At 35.0% G+C, this 23,091-nt stretch overlaps 1 protein-coding gene across 1 annotated transcript in view; it reads left to right on the top strand.

Annotated features, from left to right (window-relative positions):
- The window catches only part of SCN9A (sodium voltage-gated channel alpha subunit 9), a 164,950-nt gene extending 142,176 nt beyond the window's left edge, over window positions 1-22,774 (top strand). Inside the window, exons 21-27 of the mRNA XM_026492633.4 lie at window positions 1,517-1,639; window positions 5,553-5,834; window positions 6,488-6,541; window positions 7,458-7,595; window positions 14,151-14,255; window positions 16,033-16,303; window positions 19,176-22,774. Of these exons, the coding sequence (XP_026348418.1) occupies window positions 1,517-1,639; window positions 5,553-5,834; window positions 6,488-6,541; window positions 7,458-7,595; window positions 14,151-14,255; window positions 16,033-16,303; window positions 19,176-20,368 (2,166 nt within the window). The 3' untranslated portion in view covers window positions 20,369-22,774. The remainder of the gene's footprint in view (window positions 1-1,516; window positions 1,640-5,552; window positions 5,835-6,487; window positions 6,542-7,457; window positions 7,596-14,150; window positions 14,256-16,032; window positions 16,304-19,175) is intronic.
- Window positions 22,775-23,091: the final 317 nt, after the last annotated feature.

The following is a 23,091-nucleotide window of genomic DNA, read 5'->3' as shown; positions in this document are numbered from 1 at the left end:
TAAATAGATGTGTGTATATCTTCTCAGTCAGAGAGTAATCTCTAGTTTTCTCAATAATATGTATCTACTATATTCAATATCATAACACCTAACAGTGGTTTGGAAATCGGGTCTGCCATTTCTGTAGGGGCTATTCCCATTATAATGGACATTAAAAAACTTTTTTTTTTCCTGATTAAGAGGAATACTTGCTATTCTAATTAAAAAGCATATTTTCTTAAGTGTACTTAATTGGAAAATAATGGACCTGAATGACGTGGGTGAATTTCAGAATGATATGAGGGAGGATTAGTTCTGCTGGATATGCAGCATAAAAAGTTAAAAAGAAACAATGTTACATGAAGAAATTTGGAAGCAACTGCATGAGAAAGAACAAAACACTTCAACACATCTTGATTCATAAATCAGTTTACTTGTCTTTGATAGCAGGAGCAGTGAACTTGGGAGCAATGAATTTTTCTACTCTGTCAATAGTTAAATATAAGGAGGTTGACTCTCAGGTATTCCTAGTCTTCCCTGGAAATTTTTAATCTTTTAGTCAGTACTTAATTCGTAATGAAGAGCTGCATTCCGGACATTGTTCTTAGACATTGCTTCCTGCTACACACACTGTAAAAACAAATGAATTTTTTAAATGGAACTTACTCAGAGACAGAATGCATTTACAGATCCAGATGTGAGGTCATTGAGGAGCTCATTGCTCTATTAACAAAATGTGTATTGATTTTATTTCTATCCATGTTCTTTCTTCTAAGATAGTTTATGAAAAGAACACAAATTTCTGTTGGATACTGGTTATGGTCATTGTGGCTGGTCTACCATGATGAAGTTCTGTATGTCTGTGTTGATTGTAAAACCTGTGAGATCATATACTCTTGTGCTCTCTTCCATATGGTTGAGATTTTCTCCCACTATTACTAAGTAAATCTTTGGTGCCAATTCTGAGAAATTGCAAGGCAGAACAGTCTTGTGGGGAATTAGCTCCATCTCAAAATCATGAGTCTTCAGAATGCTTTTGAATAAGGTTTATAGTAGGACTGAGATCTGGTCGAGTCAGTGCCACAGTCTTATGACTTAGCTTCAGAATCACACACTTTGTTATGCCCTACGTTTCATTATAATTGAAACTTTGATAGTTGCTCTAATTAAATGTATAGCATAAATGTATAACATAAGTTGCTTGAACTAAATGTATAGCATATCTAATTAAATATATCAAGCATAAGTTCAGAATTGATAAGCAAGTACATAATCATTGATGACAGAAAGTGTGAAAAGCTTGTGTGATTTTTATTCAAATATAAGAAATAACCTACTTTCCTTCTATTTTTATTTTCATTAGCCTTCCTTACAAAAGCATTCATTCATCTTACCTGTTTTTAGGCAATGACTAGACAACTTGATATATAAAATATTATTCTTGTTGATCTGCTTTTAGTGATCTTTGAAACTGACTTTTCTTTTTTATGCTTTATTATTTCATTGAAATGATTAACAAAAATTTTATTTTTTGTAGGTTTCTTTGGTTACTTTAGTTGCAAACACTCTCGGCTACTCAGACCTTGGCCCCATTAAATCCCTTCGGACACTTAGAGCTTTAAGACCTCTAAGAGCTTTATCTAGATTTGAAGGAATGAGGGTAAGAAAATGCTGAATTTTCTAATATCCTTATTTTCTAAATGGAGTATAAAATATAAAAAAATGAGTATATAGAAATTATGGACTGTTTATATTTATATGTACATATATCTACATATCTACATATAGATGGACTGTTTATATATGTGTGTGTGTGTACATATGCTTATACATAGCAGTCAGTGCATATTGTTTAACAAAGAGTAAATCAAATACAGTAATGCCTCCTTCACATAATATTATTAGGCACTAATCCAAATAAGTGATTTCTCCTTTTTTAAATGAAAATCTTCTCTATGCCAGGAAATTTAAGTGAAGGGGACACTATTCATTCTGATAACATCTCCCATGTACAAATTATCGAGGACTTGCCTGTATCCAGTGCTCAAAAAATATTTCATAGGGCACTTGGGTGGCTCAGTTGGTTAAGTGTCTGCCTCTGGCTCAGTTATGATCCCAGAGCCCTGGGATCGAGTCCTGCATGGGGATCCTTGCTCAGCAGGGAGCCTGCTTCTCCCTCTGCCTGCTGCTCCCCCTGCTTGTGCTCTCTTTCTATCTCTGCCAAATAAATAAACAAAATCTTTAAAAAAACATTTTTTTAAGAGCTACCCTGGGTAGGAATCATAAGAAAAAACAGAGAAATGAAGTGGCATCAACCACCACCTTAAATTTCATCCTTAAAATAAATGTTTCAGTGAAAGTAGAATTATCTCCAAATTACATTTGACAAAACTAAAGCTCTGAGAATTTACGTAATTTGTACTAGGCTGCGTGGTGCCTGAAAAAAGATCATTTTGTAGAGATAAATGAGGTGAGATAAATAATGACTAGTAGCAACTTAGCTTTAAGAGGTGTATTAAACCAGCAACTTCATAAAATACATGGAGGACAATGACCTTATTCTCTCTAATTAGTCCACATTCTTATTTATTGCTGTTTTCCTCAAATTTCCTTTTCACCAGCTTTACACTTGCTTTCTCATATTTCTGTTTTTCTCTTGGCTGGGAGTGCCTCTCCCTGCCCTGTCCCAACCCTAACTCATCAGTATAGCAGATACCTATCCAACCAGTAAGGCTCAGTTTAAATTTGCTTTGTCTCTTCACCATCGGGCATAAGTGGGCATCCCCCCGTATGCTCGGACATACAAAATCCTTGTTATATTGTTGTGGGTTTTTTTTTTTACTTATTTATCTGATTGCCTCTCTACCTGTAGTCCCTGAATAACTCAACATGCAGATTAGTCTATCTCACTACTTCTCTAAGTGTAATCCACAGACCAGTCATCAGCATCATCTGAGAACCTATTAGAAATGCAAATGCCCAGGTCCCACTCCAGACATACTGGATCATAAACTCTGGAATGGGGCTTGGAAATCTGAAACCTCAGGTGAAATCAGAGATCTTTTTGTCTAGCAGATCTTCAGTGTTATCTCTGCTAAACTATGACTGTCATGTCTACTGCTTAATGCATTCAGTGTACGAGGCTCCCGTGTATATGAGAGATCATGATTATACAAAAAAAATGATAAATCTAAGTCAATCTTTTTTATCATATAAGAATTGAAAAATTACAAGTTACATTATTATACAGAAAGGTGGTATTGGAATCCATTGGCATTACCTTCATTTTTTGAGCACTGGTAGAATGTTACAATCTATCTAGAATTTATGACTGATTTCTGGACTCAAACAGATAATATCAGTATACTGCATTTTCATGAATGAAGAATATACTTTCCCCTACAAAACTACTTCCCTTAGCAATTAAGCCAGCCCATTATTTTATCCTCTTTGCTCTTTGCTCTTTATCTATAATAGAGCTGAACTGGATGCAGGAGAATGTTTTAACATATTTGGAGGACCAGATATGTCTCTTTAGCATTTATTAACTATGCAGAAAGGATATGTTCCTTCACGCTGCAGGATGGTTCTGAAGAATAAATGAAGTAATGATTTAAGGCATTTTGTAGTTAGCTTCCTTTGAGTCTTGAGGCTCTTAAGCTTACTGACTTTCCCAAATGGCTTCTTATCAGACAGATATGTACCTACCTCCCTCAGAGACCCACCATTACTCACATTCTTTCAGCAAACATTTTAAACACCTGCTATGTGTCAGTTATTATGCTATAAAAAGAGCACAATGGTGAAGAAACCCAGCCCCCCAACACTGAATAGGGACAAAAATCATGGAGAGACAGACAGGGGAACGGTAGTTACTCTAGGACATCAGCTATAAAATAGTAAGCACGCAGTTCTACAGAAACATGGAGGGTGAAGTGGCTTCCTGGGGAAGTGTAGGAGGGCCTCACAAGGAGTTGACATTGGAGCCATGACTGAAAGAGTGGTCCCAAATCCCAGGCATGTAGGAACTCCAGGCAGAGACGCTACCTGGGGGAGAAGCACAGGCTTGAGTGTGCAAGGCATGTTTGAGCAATGACTGGAAGATCAATGGGCCTAGGTGATAAACACAGTGGGGAGGGCAATAGGAAGTGAGGAGGAAAGCATAGGCTTGATAAAGAGCTGGCCACTTTGAACTTTATTCTTTACTCCCGTTCTTCCTAACCCTTTTACTGTCGTGTACACTATCAGAATCTCATAAAAATATGAATCATCTCATTAAAAAAGTACACCCATAATGTTTTTCATATAATTTCATGCTCACATGGAACCTCAACAGGTCATAGACCCTAGGGTAATAACTATTGCTCTAGGTCAAAGGTCAACAAACTAAAGCCCCACAGGCTGGTTGCTCGTTTCATAAGGGAAGTTTTACTGCTTCTCAGCCATATCCATTTGCTTATAATTTATTGCCACAGTGGCAGAACTGAATAGTTGCTGCAGAGACCATATAACCCTCCAAGCCTAAAAATATTTAAGAAAGCGTTTGCCAACTCTGCTCTAGACAATCTCAAAAGTAGTCAGGGACGCTTAATGTTTCACCATTTGGAAAAAAGAGGGAGCACAAGGCTCTTACTTAACAAATTGGTCTTTAATGCGTTTGGACTCAAATTCAGACTAGAGTTGAAGTATAAAAAGACATAGGTTTTGAAAGGTGGGGTAATTAGGAAAATCTGGAGAGTGGTAAATGCTACAATACTCTGCATGCAGGAAAATTGAAGTGGCAAGAGGCACTGGTCATTAATGGAAATGCTGAAAAGCAGAAATAAAGGAAGTAGTAAAGATAAACTCCTTCATTTTTATTTTAACTGAGGCAAGCGTTATCTGTATTTAGCCAAGGACTTATATATGAAGTATATTTAAACTTAGAACAATAAATCTGAAAAGTTGGCTCTCTTTTAGCAGATGAAGAAACAGAGGTCGCAAGGTCTGGATTGAATTCACGTATCATACAACTAGCAAAACCAATTAGATAAAAAGGGTTCATACAATAAAAGACTCCTAACCTCAACTCCAGCTTATATACACCAGTAGCTTCTCAATATGGGAGAATTTTAGCACTGGTCATTCTAGGACTATGAACCTTTGAATGTACATTTTATTTATTTGTTATCATTCATACTTAGAAATTTCCTTTTTTTTTTCCCCTAGAGTATGCAGATTTACGACTTCACCTTACATATATCAGGTTTTTGGTTTATTATTTTTATTTTTTCAGTTATTTAAACTGTGGTATCATTTTAGTTACTTTGTTTTGCATCGTGGCTATTAGTTTCAATGTGTGTTCATCATATATTTTAGTAAACTTGTTCACAGGGCTCCTGTCTCATTTTGTCTTGCTGGGCATACTACTGAGCATAGACATTCAATTAATACATGTTGGTTGGTGGTTTGATGTCTTAAACATGTAAGGGTGGCTTTTCTAATTTCTTTAATTCTGCGTTGTGTTTCATTAATGTTGACCATTTAACATTTTTCCTACTCCTAATCATCCTTTTCTTACTTTTGAATACTAGGTGGTCGTGAATGCCCTCATTGGTGCAATTCCTTCCATCATGAATGTGCTACTGGTGTGTCTTATATTCTGGCTAATATTTAGCATCATGGGAGTAAATTTGTTTGCTGGGAAGTTCTATGAGTGTGTTAATACCACAGACGGGTCACGCTTTCCAACAAATCTAGTTCAAAATCGTTCCGACTGTTCCGCGCTGATGAATGTTAGTCAAAATGTACGATGGAAGAACCTGAAGGTGAACTTTGATAATGTTGGACTTGGTTACCTGTCTCTGCTTCAAGTTGTAAGTGAGCCCTGTCATGAATGCTTGATGTTTTAGCAGACACTAGATGAGGGATAGAAGTCATTCTTTAAATAATCTATTACCTAGGAATTAAACATAAGGTACTTTGTGACTTTAAAAAGGAGACTTGGTCCTTCTTGAACATGTACCTATAAAACATGAGTTAAGAAGCAAAGATTCTGTTGCATTTGAGAGTCATTAATTCATAATTGACTTTTGGTGTCATGTGGCTCCTCGCCGTTTGCACCACCTGAATGTAGCTCCAAAAATAAATAGTTTTTGGACTGCCAATTTTACACTACATGGGAATGAGAAGAACTTCCCACTATCATAGAGGATCCATAAGAAATGGAGAAAAAATGTTTCTTGCCTTGTTCATAAAATTCTTCTCTACCTCTGGAAAAATAAAAGTTCATGTGCAAACTTTGTAGGAATTGTAACAACCTGGAAATAATTAACTAGGACTAAGATTTAGAATGTAACTTGGGACTATGTCCTTTTTGTTCTTGACATAGCATCTTTATATTAAATTGATATTTTGAAATATAGTAAAACTCAGTGATTCAGTGTCACTAAAGGTAACAATGAATGGGCTAAACTCATGTACGGCTATTTTAGAGTATGAGCCTAACATTCAGATTTTATTGTTATAGGCCACATTTAAGGGATGGATGGATATTATGTATGCAGCTGTTGATTCTGTCAATGTAAGTATTGGTCAATATTACACTAAACTTACAATTTCTAAGGCTCCTTAGTTTAGTTCGGCCATTTTCAAATAGTAGCTCCAAGGAGCCCTTGGTATGTACACACAAAATGAAAACTTCCACTTAATAATAGACTAGCAATTATGTGTGCAGCGTTTGGTGACAGAGCTTGCTCAAATTCTGGCCCTCTCGGATCATACGAGCTCTGCAGCTGACTTGGAACAAATTACTTTGCCTCTCTCGTCCTGTTTATTGACTGAAAAAACAAAAAAAATTCAATGTCCACTTGATGGCATTGTTCTGAGGATCCGAAAAGAAAATGTGAGTAGAGCACTTTGCACAGCCTGGCAAAAACAAGTGCTCAATAAATATGTTTATCAAAATAAGAATTCAATAACACATGTTATTCATGGGTTTTAAAAATTTTACTCACAGCTTTTATTGTTTTTATATTTAAAATGCTGTGGAAGAGTTTATGTGAAATGAGTTCCATGGCTAAGAAAGTTAAATCCAGTGGAAGACATTTCTGTCATCAAATGAAGAAAAAAATCAACGAAATTTCTATAAGTATGGTTATCATTTCTTTTACAGTTTTTTTTTCTGGAAATAGAAAACGTACATTAGGTCATGAAGTTACTAAATTGTCCTACCAGTCTGAGAACAAGTACTACATTTAGTTAAGTCCTTTGTAGTCATTTGAAGATTATATTCATATACATAGTAAGCATGTAATAAATATTTACTTAATGTTGAATAAATTTTTAAGAACGTTTATGCTGATCCTTAAAATGCTATGACTTCTGAAAAGCCAAGTTCACCTAGGATAGAACTATTTGGATTAACTTGTCAAACCATGTGAAAAAGAAAATGATTAATGTTATTGTCAACATACTGCTAACTTTTGTTAATTTTATAGGTAGACAAGCAGCCCATATATGAATACAGTCTCTACATGTATATTTATTTTGTCATCTTTATCATCTTTGGGTCATTCTTCACTTTGAACTTATTCATTGGTGTCATCATAGATAATTTCAACCAACAGAAAAAGAAGATAAGTATTTTAAGGTTTTTATACTGCAGTGAAAAATATGAACAATTATTTTCCTAAAAACATGATGTGAAATTTACTTTGATATCAATTAGTAATTAGCTTCATTAGAACTTCATTTATTTTTCAAATAATTGGCCAGAATACAGTACAGATATGCTTAATCTCATTCACCTCTGCATAGAAAATAATTATTTCCTAAGTCATGACTATTTTTAGGCAATATGACAAGTATTCTTTTTTTTTCAGTGTTCCTTATAAGGGACTAATAATTAATCAATAAAAATTAGCATACTAATTATGTATTTATTCAAAACACATTTCCTTCATTCTCTGAGCCACTGTTCTGTGAGGTACGTGGTCCTTGATGGACAACAACACAGGATATGGTTCCTGAGCTCAGGGAGTTTACATTACAGCAGAAAAAATGATACATGTGATGGAAATTAAGATTTGTTAAATGTTGCAAGTGAGATACTCTCCTGAGATTTCTGTTTGATTACCCTTCACATCAACTGTATTAATTTCTTAGGGCTCCTGTAACCAAGTACCACAAACTGATGGCTTCCAATGACAGAAATTTATTCTTTCTCAGTTATGGAGGCTACAAGTCCAAAATCAAAGTGTTGGCAGGGCCATGCTCTCTTTAGAGCCTCTAGGGGAGAATCCTTCCTTGCATCTTCCAGTGTCTTGTAGATCAAGTGTTACTTGGCTTAGGGAGCATATCTTCAGCCTCTGCCTCCGTGGTCACATGGTGTGCTCCCTCTTTGTGTCTCTTTCCTTTTCTTAAAAGGACACTGGTTGTATTGGTTTACACCTCACCTTAATTTAATTACATCTACAATGACAATATTTCCAAATAAAGTAATTCTGAGGTACCAGGGGTTAGGACTTTAAAATATATTTTGGGGGGGGACACAATTCAACCTAAAACATCCACCATAAAATATATTATTATTATAGACTTCGTCTTATAAATGTGGGCAGCCACAAAGAGGTTAATGATTGACCCAAGATCACACACCTGGTAAGTAAGTGATAGTTTTGATAGTCAGCAGTTGATCCCATATACCTCATATATTTTTTAGGTCCTCTACTATGCTATATCCCCCAATACTATAATATGAAATAATGATAAGTGTAACAAGAAAAGTTAACAAAACCATGACAACAAAGTGGGCAGTCAGAGCTAAAAATAGATACAAACAGAAAAAAAACAGCTATAGAAAGATGTACGACTTATGTGACAATTGGTAGGCCTTGGAAGATGAATAAGAAGACTTGTAGCAACTGAGAGGTAGAAAGATGAACAATCCACAGGGAAGGGTAGAGAAATGTGTGAGCACATGCACAGGGCTGACAAAAGAAACAACAATCCAGGAGGAATAGCCTTCCATCCAGTTTGAATGGAGTTTTGAGAACTTCTTTTTAAGTTTTCATGTAAATTCCAGTTAGTTTACAGTGTAGTATCAGTATGATGGGTACAATATAGTGATTCAACACTTCCATCCAACGCCCACTGCTCATCACAAGTGCCCTCCTTAATCCCCATGCCCTATTTAACTAGTCTCGCCCGTCCCCACCTCCCCTCTGGTAACAATGGGGTTTTAAGAAGAGAAATAGTAAAAGATGGGGTCTTGTTGAGAGCAGATTTGAAAATCCGTATTAGATCTTTTTCAGTAGGAGCTGATGTGTCACTGAGGTATTTTGAGCAAGGGAGCACATATAATCAGGACACTGGCATTTATTAAGATTTGATGATGTGTCTGATTCTGTGTAAAGTACTCCACATGTGTAATCTTAGGTTTTACAACAAATCTAAAAGGCGTCATATCCTCACTTCCCCTCTCAGAGAGTTTGTGTTATTTGCATGCTATCTGAGAGCTAGGAAGGAGCTTTAGTAGAGATCCAACTGGAGTCTCGTCTTCCAGAGACCATGAAAACTCAGTCCTGACTTAAAAAATGAATCCAATAATGATGTATAAATGATTGGAGAGAGACCAAATACTAGGTCAGACTCTGCATTACCTTCCAACCGAACCACACTTAAGTCTTCAGTTAGTCATTTGCAGCAATGGAGAATATGGGATATGTTCAATGAAGAGATTGTAGGGGATAGAGTCTACAGTACTGTCTGTGATTTGCAAGAGATAAAGCATCTAAGAAGTCTCAGTGTTCCTGTCTAAGTTGACTGAGGTACTGTGGCTGTAGCACCATCCACAGGAAAAGATACCTTTCAAAGATAAGGAGTGGAATCCAAAGAGTGATATTAGATACCGGCTTAGCATCTCAGAAAAGACGAATGAACATGCAATGAAATATCATTATTGTACATGATTGATATTCATAATTGGGAGAAAATTTAGTAAATGTTAAATGTTATTTATGCTTACATTTCCAGATACAGGGGTTTTTTTCAAAGGTATTTTAAAATTCCATCTTCCATTCTTACATTTAATATCTGAGAGGTACACTTAGCTAAGATTATCATATATTCATGCCTTTACATAGAGAATCTTTAAAAATTGATAATTAAACGAAAGTAATTCTACAAAGTATACTCTAATTTTCAATTTAATTATTTTTTTCAATTTTAGTCGTTATAAATGTGTATATGTAAGCATATCCATGATTCCCTAGTATTCCCTGAATAGTATAAATTAGACATGTATCTAGATAAAGCCATGTGACCATGAACAGAACGGCCACAGCCCTCATTGCTTTAACCTCCTTGCTTTTAAATATTATTCTTGCAACAAGAATTGCCACTGGAAGAAGATAGGATGGGTTGACACCATTACCATTACTCTCAGGCAAAAGTTACTAATTTAGAAGCACTGGCAACTACCACTATCTTCCTTCCTTCCAGTATTTCATTTGCAGTTTAAGCTTGCCTTTTGCTTTCTGACCTTTACTGAATGGCTTCAGGTTTCTTTCCACCCTACTAAGAGACAGAACCAACACTTCAATTAACCTACTGCATAGGAGCCTTTCTGCTAGATACTTTGTAGATACAAATTCATCTAATCCATAGCACAGGCTAACGAAAGTGGCATCTTTACACAAAAGTGCTTACACTGGCCTAGTAAGGATAAGTAGCTTGTTTCAAATCAAGTAACAGGTCCACTGGCAGTCATGATCCAAAGGTCTGTTTGATTTCAACACCCATGTTCTTTTCATAGTGTATTCTTGCCTCTTAAGGCTTTTTAACTTCAGTACTTTGGTCTCAGCTGATGGCCCTACCAACTACCCATACCTCTTCATAACCAACCCCACTTTACTAGTTTTTCCAAATACCCTTTACTTATACAGGTAATGTTTTCATTTAATAAGTTCATGTGATTTACAGTTTAATTCATCAGAAAACATACTTGGAAAATTAGAAACAAATTATTAATAGGCTCAAGTTATAAAAGGGAAAACATGTAGTATATTTACACAAAGACCTAGTATAGACCTGGGTACATATGGGTAAATTCTAAGTAAAGCAACCCCTTTTGGTAACTATAACTTTGCTAAGAAGGTTAATAACAACTGCAGTAACAGCAACTAACAATTACTGAGGGCTTGTGTTTCTGGCATGCTGCTGAGTGTTTTAAATGCATTATCTCAATTGATCCTCCCAACAAACCATGGAGGTGTTACAACATGACTTATCCTTAAAGACCCTAAGAAACTTGCCCGAGGACAACAGAGATAGGATTTGAACAAAGATGATCTGACACCAGAACTAAATTGTTAAGTACTATGTAACACAGCCTTGACATAGTATGTAATATTGAAAAAGACCAGCCTGATGTCTAGAATGTCTTACATCTAGCTTTTAAAGGGATGCATTTTTTATAAGATCTCTAAAGCTACAGTAAAACCAAACCAAACAACACAAGGTCCTCTATTGGAGCATCTTGTAATCTCCTCCTGGTTTCATCCCACCTCTTATTATTTTGGCATTATTTTAAGAGAAGTTAAAATTTGCTACTTTGATTTTTACCTCGAATTCATAGTTCTCTTCCCAGTGTTTTCCTAGCTTCTTCTGGTAAGTTCTTGATGTGTTATGGATTCAGCCGTTGCTCATGAGTGGTTCTCTTAACATTGGCCTGAAGGCTCTCCCTGATGCCTAGTATCAGTAAGATAAATAGCCAAGACTGTATATCAACTAGAATAAAGGGAAATTAAAATGCATTAAGAAAGAAAGAGGAGTCTGGTTACCATTAGGTATTTGATAAATTTTAAAAAATGCAATATAATAGGAAACTGAATATTGCCTGATCCAAGAAAATCAAAGGGAAACCATAACCAGATCATCTTTATTTTTTATAATAATATTTTTTATTATATTATGTTAGTCACCATACAGTATATCCCTAGTTTTTGATGTAAAGTTCCATGATTCATTACTTGCGTATAACACCCAGTGCACCATGCAATACATGCCCTCCTTAATACCCATCACCAGCCTATCCCATTCCCCCCCTCCCCTCTGAAGCCCTCAGTTTGTTTCCCAGAGTCATAACCAGATCATCTTTAACTACAGGACCCTACAAGTTAAGTAAAGATTTGAGAACTGTAAATTCCCAAAATAAATTCCTAATTACATGGATTATACCAATTTATCCCATAACTAAAAAGTTGATATTACAGATCAATGTAGAAAATATGTGAATATGTAAAAATTACAGATAATTTTAAGAAAATTAGCATACCCTAAAAGAACAGGTAGAGCTTCTAAGCATCTTTTGTGAGAGTTAAACTCTTATAGTGTTGAAAAGATAAAAAAAACTTCATTTAGATGTTAGTTATTTTTACTATTGAAACTTCAGGTTGTGTACTCAATTAAGAAGTCCTTTAGAGATAATGCTAAGCGAAATAAGTCAAGCAGAGAAAGACAATTATCATATGGTTTCACTCATTTATGGAACATAAGAAGTAGGAAGATCAGTAGGAGAAGAAAGGGAAGAAGAAGGGGGGGTAAACAGAAGGGGGAATGAACCATTTGAGACTGTGGACTTTGGGAAACAAACTGAGGGCTTCAGAGGGGAGGGGAGTGGGGGATTGGGATAGGCTGGTGACGGGTATTAAGGAGGGCACGTATTGCATGGTGCACTGGGTGTTATACACAAGTAATGAATCATGGAACTTTACATCAAAAACTAGGGATGTACTCTATGGTGACTAACATTATATAATAAAAAATTATTATTGAAAAAAAAAAAAGAAGAAGTCCTTTAGGTCAAAGATCCTGGATTAATTGTAATTTTCTCAATACCCAGAATGCTGTTATGTATAATGTTGGCACCCATAATGTTTATGTTGAAATTCCTTTATTGGGATGAAAAAAGTAGCTAACCAGTTTCTTGAAACACACACACAGATATATTTGTTACATGTTCATTTTACAGTAGCCTCCCCCACCCCTTATCTACAGGGGATGTTCCAATGCCCCAGTGGATGCCTGAAACCACAGATAGTACAAAACCTTAAAAACAACAACATGTTTTGCTCCTACATACATACCTGTGGTAAAGTTTAATTTATAAATTAGGCACAGTAAGAGATTAACAACAATAACTAATAATAAAATAGAACAATATACTGTAATACAAGTTATGTGAATATGGCCTCCCTCAAACTATTTTATTGTGCTGTACATACTCTTCTTGTGATGATGTGAGTGATAAAATGCCTATATGATGAGATGAAGTTAGGTGAATAACATAGGCATTGTGATGTAGCTTGGGCTATTATTGACCTTCTGATGGTGTGCCAGAAGGAGGATCACCTGCTTCCAGACCACGGTTGACCATGGGTAACAGAAACCATGGAAAGGGGTACCACGGATAAGAGGGCACTACTGTTTATTCTTTTTCCATGCTAAAGGAATATGGCATTTGTAAATGAATACAAATGAGTATAAAACTATTTTTGCTATTGTTTTGGCCCCTACTTTTCATTAGAGTCCCAAATATTAGACAAATCATCAAAAAAGATATTCGGTATTCTTATTTCTTATAACCCTTCCTAATATATTGGTTTATTTAGCAATAGAATGACTGATGAAGAAGGGAGGGGGTGGGGGGATGGGGTAACCGGGTGATGGGTATTATAAGGAGGGCATATGTTGTGATGAGCATATGTTGTGTTATATGCAACTAATGAATCATTGAACATTACATCAAAAACTAATGATGTACTATATGCTGGCTAACTGAACATAATAAAAAAAATTAAAATAAAATAAAATGCCTGATGAGACAAGTAGCAGATAAAATGAGATATCAGCACATAGTTTAAAATAACACAGGTTACCTCACCAAAAGAAAATTGGGGCAATAATTAGTATATGCAATATATATATTTTACATATGCACATTACATTATTTATGGAGAGTCATGGGCCTATATCTAAGTAATTATTTAAGACATTTTATTTATAGCTATGTAGCACATAATAAAATGCATTTTATTTCTATATAAAACATTTTTAACCTGTCTTAATGATCTGAGGAAAGATCTAGACAATGATTCTGGTTTTAACTAGGTTTATTTTTATTTCTTTACCTTGGAGGTCAAGACATCTTTATGACAGAAGAACAGAAGAAGTATTATAATGCAATGAAAAAGCTGGGATCTAAGAAACCACAAAAGCCAATACCTCGGCCAGGGGTAAACAAAACAAAACAAAAAAGTAAAACCAGTTCATCCTTAAACAACACAGGTGTTAAGGGCACCAACCCTCTACACAGTTGAAAGTCTGTGTATCAACTTTTGACTTCCCCGAATCTTAACTACTGATAGCTTACTGTTGACCAGAAATCTTACCGATAACCTGAACAGTTGATGAACACATAGTTTACATGTTATATGTATTATATACATATGTGTATACATACATACATTCTTACATAAGGTAAGCTAAAGAAAATGTTATTAAGAGAATCATAAAGAAGAGGATATACATTTACAGTACTATACAGTATTTAAGAAAAGTTCATGGATTAGTGGACCCATGCAGTTCAAACCTGTGTTGTTCAAGGGTCAACTGTATATGTACACATATATGTCTCTGGCATATAAACTTTCAAATTATTTTTAATTCATTCTTTAATGTACAACTAGTTCTTAAACATAAATGCTAATATTTGAACAAAGGTCCTTATAAAATTAAATGTATGTATTTTGAACATTATCATACTTCTTAATATTCTTATTTTTAATTTTTCTATCAAAATGAAAAGTAATTATATATATGGTTTTACTTTTATATTAGCTACATAGCTTACTACAAGTACAATGGCCTGTAGAGGATACATATAAAATTTACTTTTGATTGAAATGTATTTATCTAAATGATGATCTTATGATGTAGTGACTGCTATCTATCAGTAGGGTAACACTAACTTGCAGATTTTTGATATTGTGACAGATAGCTAGAGAAGCAGTTGGACTGATCATGAATCTAAACTTTTTTTCTACCGTGACATCAAAGACCAGAATGGGCTCAGATGGAAATAGTGAGTCTTAGCAGTCAAAGGATAGTTTGTATTCCTCTAACCATTGGGGGCAAACAAAAGTTTAACTGCATTATATGCATTTCAATTTATATTCAACGTAACATACCCTGCCAAAGAGTCACGGCTGAAGACAAAGCCAGTTAGTACCCAGCTGTCTACATGAGGATCACCGGCACTTTTTAAGTGGACTCATTGCCGGATCTCAACCAACCTACTGAATCACAATCGATGGATCTGAAGCCCTGGTATTTAATATTTTACTTGCCCTACTTGATCTTGGTAAGATGCCTTAAAACTTTCCTATGCAACTATTAAAAAGGATTTTAAAAGCTATGTTTCCTGGAAAGCATAACACTGGCGGTGAGATTAAAAGGAAAGGTGACATGTAAGTATGGATATGTATGGAAATCTGTATTCTATACATGAAAGAGATAGGAAATTATAGGTCTCTGATACCATAGCAGTCATATCAGTGCACGACCATGTAACATACTAGCTAAAATAATATGACGAAGTAGAAATTTAGAGACCTGTTATTTTATTAACTTGAAATACTTCAGGTAGTGGAGCTGAGGTTTTCTTAGTAAAAAATTACCTATGACTATGGCAATTCATGTATAACATACCAGGGTGGATGAGTTTAAAAGCAAATGTTAGTATATACAACCAAGTGAAATCTGGCTGGTCTGGTATATAGCAGAAGTCAACAACAAAAACAAAAAGTTTTCATTCTCTCTGAGTTAGATTTAACTCATTAATAACATTTCTTCTAGAAATCAAGAACCTATGACCAAGGATAATTTATGCAACTTTTGAAGACATACCTTTTCAAAATATTTTTTACTAATGTAATGATGATGAATACTTGCAAAATCTATGCTACATTCCATATTTCTCTTGTTGGGTTTTTGTTTTGTTTTTTTTTTCAGAACAAATTCCAAGGATGTATATTTGACCTAGTAACAAACCAAGTTTTTGATATCACCATTATGGTTCTTATCTGCCTTAACATGGTAACCATGATGGTAGAAAAAGAAGGACAAAGTGAATACATGACTGATGTTTTATATTGGATAAATGTGGTTTTTATTATCCTCTTCACTGGAGAATGTGTGCTGAAACTGATCTCCCTCAGACACTACTACTTCACTGTAGGATGGAACATTTTCGACTTCGTGGTCGTAATCCTCTCCATTGTAGGTAAGACCATTTTGAATCAAACTATATTACACATATGCTCAGAGAAGCTTCTGAATTCTTGAATGTAAGTTTTTTTGAGTACATGAGTAAAATGAAAGAAAGAGGGAAACTTAAAAACAACAAAATGAAATAAAGACCTCTGTGTTAGAATTCCTGGGTTCATGCTCCAGGTCTCGAAGCCACAACTTTTCTATTTATTGGAAGCATGTGATGCTCCTTGCTATTTGATTTCCAAGATTATCCTTCACAGAAGTAGCAACTGTGTCTACATGTAGGTAAGTAGTAGAAAGACCTATATGTAGGTAGGAAGACCAGTGCAGAATCTGAAATCACTTCTAGTTTTAGCACATCATGAGAACTGTCCCTTGATTAATGATCGTTAATAGCCAGAATATGCCTGACTCTTTGTGAAAATTCTTTCTGAATTTGAAGTGAAGGTAAGCCCTCAAGAAATGCCATTTTCATTTCTTATGGCTTCATTCTTGGCAATCCATAAAACAGAATCATTTCTCAACCAACCCCGGTCATGGCCGTGAATCACAGTACATGATTTTATACTTCTTCCCCTTTCATTACTATAGCTGTTTCTCTGTCCTCTTGTTTTCTCAGTATCTGCACATGCCTTGCCCAGTATTTTAGGGTTGCATTTATTTTTAGAATTACAAATTTTAGACAGAAAGAGATTGTGGAGATTATTTAATACACATTGAACTTACAGGTGATAAACAGCCAGGCCCAGAAAGGTTAAAGGTCACATAACCTAACACCTCAATATTAAGTACCATGTCACTTAGAAGAGGCATTCAAAATCAATTTTTGAAATAAGACTATTAAGAAAGTATTAAGATATAATAAAACAAATTAAAATTTAGGTAGGAATCTCAGAATAATAACAAGCAAAATAGTGGAAGCATTCCCATGAAGTTGGGAAGAAAAAAGATTCCTCTGTCACCTCTATTTTTAACAGTGTTGGCTGATGCAATTAGATAAGAAAACAGAGGGGTACATGGAGCAAATGATCTTCATCTTCAGATCATATTATGACATGCTTTAAAAATGAAAAAGAATCAAACAAAAAAAGGGATTCAATTAGAATTCAGAAGGTACAAACTTTAAATTTCATGTATCAATATTCATAAATGTTTTATATGTGGACAAAAAATTTAGAAAATATACCTAAAGAAAAATCTCATTTGCATTTGCAATAAAAATAAAGTAAAATATCCAGTAACAACTTTAATAAATGCATAAGACTTCTATGAGGAAAGGTAACATGCATAAAAGAAGTCTTAAATAATTGGAAGGCTTTTCTTAGATAAGAAGGCTATCACTGTAATCATGACATTTTTGAAATAAATTAATTTGTAAATGCAGTGTTGTCCCAATGAGAATATCAATAAGTCTTTTTGCCTGACGGAAATAATATATTGGCAATGTAAGTCTAAGTGATTCTAAAATTTATCTGGAAGAAAAATTAAAGAAATGAGGGGTGCCTTATATTGCTAGATACTTAGATTATTATAACATGGATGAAGTAAAACAGTGTTTTAAAAAGCTCAATGGGTTCATATAGATAATTCAAAATTTAGCGTCACCATATAGAGAATTACTAACTTGCTCAGTAGAAAGATAACATGAATCAAAAATTAAAGTGTAAAAAAAATAGATTCAAGAAGAAATAGATTTATAACTATGAACCTGAATAGTCCTTCCTATTTATGACAAAAATTTGAGTCTATGAAGAAGAAAATAACAGATTATATAAAAAATCAAAATACTCTATGGAGTAAAACTCACCACCACCTCTCCCCAGTCAAAGAGATTGAAAGACAAAACACAGGGGGAAATTGTATGTAACATGTAAGGCCAACAAAGGATTAGCACTTTCAGTAGAAAAATAGTCCTCCTAAATCAATAAGAAAATAGTAAATCTCTCATTAGAAAAATGGGCAAAGGACTTGACATGGCCAGAAAGAGAAGGTTGAAAGTAGCCAACAAGCATACAAAATGTCCAATAAACAAGAAAAAATGTGGATTTTTTTCTAACAGAAAATTTATGATGAGATGTTTTGAAACATCATAAAGATTTTCTGGTAAAAATTCTAAAGAACCACAATACTGGTTGAGCCTGTGGAGGATGAGCACTTTCCTATATCCCTATGGAGAACTGTACAGGCTTTCTGGAGATAAGTTTGGTGATATATAAGAAAATTTTAAATGCACTGTTTGATATTCTGTAAGTATATTATCCAATGATGTTCATGTAACTAGAAAAAAATATACCTATTTTATATTTATCTCGGCCAAAAATATTGAAAACAACATAAAATTCTTCAATATGTGGTTATTTGGACAGAATATTATAAAACTATAAGAAATTACATTGTTGCCATTTGAATGGAAGTACTTCCATGACATGATGAAGTGACTCAAATGGATTATAAAAAATGCATATGTAACACAATTACATTCATATGATAATGTGTGTGTGTGCTTGCACAGAAAAATGTCTAAAGTGATACTCAACAAAATAGTAACAGTTATTATAATGGTATTTCAGGTGATTTAGATTTCCTTTTAAGCATTTTATTGTATTGCTTGAATTTTCTACATGAGTAGGTATCACCTCTATAATCAAAAATTATTATGGAGGAAAAAAAATGTCCACAAACTTAGTAAAGGGAGGGGAAATGTCACAATTGTAATATCATTCATTTTCCTTTGGGATTGCTCAATCTTTTGTTATGAAATTGCTTTCAATATAAAATGACAGTCCTGAATCGCAAGAGAGAAGATGGCAGATAAAATTATTTAAAAGTCATGATTTTCTGTAGCATGGAAATTTAACTATTTCCATCCCCTCCCTTACCAGGTATGTTTCTGGCTGAGCTGATAGAAAAATACTTTGTGTCTCCTACCCTGTTCCGAGTGATCCGGCTCGCCAGGATTGGCCGAATCTTGCGTCTGATCAAAGGGGCCAAGGGGATCCGCACGCTGCTCTTCGCTCTGATGATGTCCCTTCCGGCCTTGTTTAACATCGGCCTCCTGCTCTTCCTGGTCATGTTCATCTATGCCATCTTTGGAATGTCCAACTTTGCCTATGTTAAAAAGGAGGCAGGAATTAATGACATGTTCAACTTTGAGACCTTTGGCAACAGCATGATCTGTCTGTTCCAAATTACCACCTCTGCTGGCTGGGACGGACTGCTAGCACCTATTCTCAACAGTGCGCCCCCTGACTGTGATCCAAAAAAAGTTCATCCTGGAAGTTCAGTTGAAGGAGACTGCGGTAGCCCATCTGTCGGGATTTTCTATTTTGTCAGTTACATCATCATCTCATTTCTGGTCGTGGTGAACATGTACATCGCTGTCATCCTGGAGAACTTCAGTGTTGCTACTGAGGAAAGTACTGAGCCCCTGAGCGAGGATGACTTTGAGATGTTCTATGAGGTCTGGGAGAAGTTTGATCCCGATGCCACCCAGTTTATAGAATACAGCAAGCTCTCGGATTTCGCAGCTGCCCTGGATCCTCCTCTTCTCATAGCCAAACCAAACAAAGTCCAGCTCATTGCCATGGACCTGCCCATGGTCAGTGGGGACCGGATCCATTGTCTAGACATCTTATTTGCTTTTACAAAGCGTGTTTTGGGTGAAAGTGGAGAGATGGACTCACTCCGTTCACAGATGGAGGAAAGGTTCATGTCAGCAAATCCTTCTAAAGTGTCCTACGAACCCATAACAACTACACTGAAACGAAAACAAGAAGATGTGTCTGCTACTGTCATTCAGCGTGCTTACAGACGTTACCGCTTACGGCAAAATGTCAAAAATATATCAAGTATATACATAAAAGATGGAGACCGAGATGATGGTTTGCCCAAAAAAGAAGATATGGTGTTTGATAACATTAATGAGAACTCGAGTCCAGAAAAAACAGATGCAACCCCGTCCACGGTCTCTCCACCTTCATATGACAGTGTGACAAAGCCAGACAAAGAGAAATACGAAACAGACAAAACAGAAAAGGAAGACAAAGGGAAAGATGGCAAGGAAAGTGAAAAATAGAGCTTCGTTTTTGATATATTGTTTACAGCCTCTGAAGGTGATATATTTGTGTTAAATAAGACTCTTTTATGGAAGTCTATGCCAAACTTTTTATCGAAATATTCTCAAAGTCAGTGCGGTGACTAGCTCTGATTCCCTAAAATAGGTGGGCAGCGTGAGCAGGTGGCTACATTTGCATCAGTAAATGATTCTGTACTAATTGGAAGAGTACGCTATAGGGATTCTTGATTACAGCAAACAAAGCGGATTTAATTTTATTTGCTTTTAATAAATCAGAAGACCATGTGGAAAATGTTCGCATCTGCCTTGTCATCTTTTCACAGGATTGTAAACATTCGTGTTTCCCATGCAAATACAAACACACACCCATCTATCATTTGGATATCTATGAAAGTATTTTACCTTGGCTTTGCAATGAAATGCCCTGATAGAAGGAGTAGCCATTAGTAATGAGTGTTTAGTCAACACAGCTTGTTAGTAGGGAGCATGACTCTTCTCCGTGTGCAGAGGTCATTCTATATTTTGGGGTGCTTGCATTTATTCCATACTGCATCAGAACCAATTTTTATGTGCCTATACAATGCCATAGGATTAAAAACATATGTAGGCTATTCATTTCAACAAATATTTTTCATTCATCGTGACTCATAGACCAACCAGGATAAGACTTACCTTTAGAGTATTGTGCTTCATAGCCTGCCTTTTAAAATGTCCTTCTTTGTTCATACGATAACCATGCAACATGAAAAATTATTTTAAGTACATATCACATTCCTCAAAAGAAGAAAATACGGAAGATGCTTAAGAAAAGAAGGAAAGGAAGAAAGCTTTATTTACTTTGATTTATACAATCTAACACTCCACTGGGCTGCCCTAAAACACCAGTAGTGACCCAACTCTTCCTCTGTTTGGTCACAAATTTCTGCTTTCTCATGCAGTATTGTCTAGTCATTCTTTAGCACGAAGCAAAGTTAATATTGTCCTTCAGTGAAGTGCTTCCTGATGTGCAGATATCTGTTTGATACTGTGGTCCATGCCTCAGCAGATGCGGCTTGGGCAGAGGCTGGACTACATCACCTGCATACCGTCCTACGTGCGGATGGCAAACCTTCAAGTCACGATGTGTGGCAGCCTTTCAACACAGACCTGTGTTTAGTATGAGTGAAAGATCAGTCAACGGCGATTCTTGCCACCCTGCTTTCTTGCCAGTAACTTACTTTCCTAATTTGTGCTATTAATCCTTTTGGACCTTTCTCTTTCATTGATAAAAATGAAGACAACGTCACTTTCTCCTTAAAATTCTATGACTGTGAGGTGTATTTCGTATCAATTAATAAAGTACCCTGAGCTTATAGTTTACCAACCGCATATTCATTTTGCTTTAGCTGCTGTCCACCTACCAAGGATTATAAATCTAGTTTTAAAAAGTCCCTGTTGGCGATGGCTTGAAAAGAAATGGCCATGATGCATTTTCTTCCATGAGTTTATTTCAGGAATATGAGCTCTTTATTCTATCAAGTTACTTATGCATAGACAAAAATTGAGTTACGTAAGTAGGAAGTAATTTTATTTAGAAGATTTTGTAGGAGTTTTCAAAGCAAGTATGTATATCATTCATTTGCTTTTCTAAATTAAAAAAGAACATAAATTATATTTCTATAATAAATAGAACATTTTTTGTTGTTCTGGCTAGTTAAAAATGAAGGAGCTTTAAAAATACCTACGGAAATGAAGAGTATGGGTAGAGAAAGACAGAAAAAGGGACAGACTAAGAAACACAGGTATGAGATCAACAGACAAAAACAGAGACATTTCCACAGAATTTTGTATCTCAAACATTTTTAAATTGTGACATATTTTACAACATCCATGAGGGAGAGTATCACTTCTAGACATTTGTCCCAAGGTACATATGAAATTAAATCTAGGGCCAAAGATTCTTTGCACCTACATTTAATCACTCATCTTAGGTTATTCGAGCCTCTTTTTTATTTAATATGAAAGATACCACGCAGTGTTTCCCTAGACTATGTAGAGCATTGCATTGCATACTTGCTAAGCCTGTTGAAAACAGGTTTTGACAATTAGGGAACCATACAAAACATATTACATTTGTAAGATTTTTTAATACTTTAAATCAAGAAATTAGTAACACCTTAGATTTAAATTCAGTCTACCCTCATTATTTTAAACCCATATAAATATAACTGCATTTTGCATATTTATATATTATGAAAAGATGTACGGTGGACAGGTTTATGTGGATTTACTATTAACGTTTTTACAATGCCTTATTTTTATGTAAAATAAAAAATACTGGCAACTGGTTCCTCAATAGTTTCTTCTTAGCACTTCAAAAAAAAAATTTACAGATTTGCTCTTGTCTCCTATTTCATGCTGAACCAATTTCATGTGAACAATACTTTTTTTTTAATATAACATTGTTAGGTTATATATATATATATATATATATATATATATATATATATATATATATATATATATATATGTTTTCCCAGGAATGTCTAGTTGTGACTTTTTATCAATTAAAAACAATATATGGAATTGAGAGCATATTTAGTACTGTGTAAGCCTGGAGTAAAATTAGACTGTGCTTTTCATGTAGGTTACTGTTTGGTACTGATAATGAGATACCTCCAGAAGGCACTGTCATGCTAATATTTAAGTTACATACTCACTGGATTCATTTCACCTAATGATGT

This window comes from Ursus arctos, unplaced genomic scaffold (genome assembly GCF_023065955.2).
Source record: "Ursus arctos isolate Adak ecotype North America unplaced genomic scaffold, UrsArc2.0 scaffold_1, whole genome shotgun sequence".
Taxonomy (NCBI): Eukaryota; Metazoa; Chordata; class Mammalia; order Carnivora; family Ursidae; genus Ursus; species Ursus arctos.
Note: the sequence above shows the minus strand (reverse complement) of the source record. Positions and strands in the feature narration are given on the sequence as shown.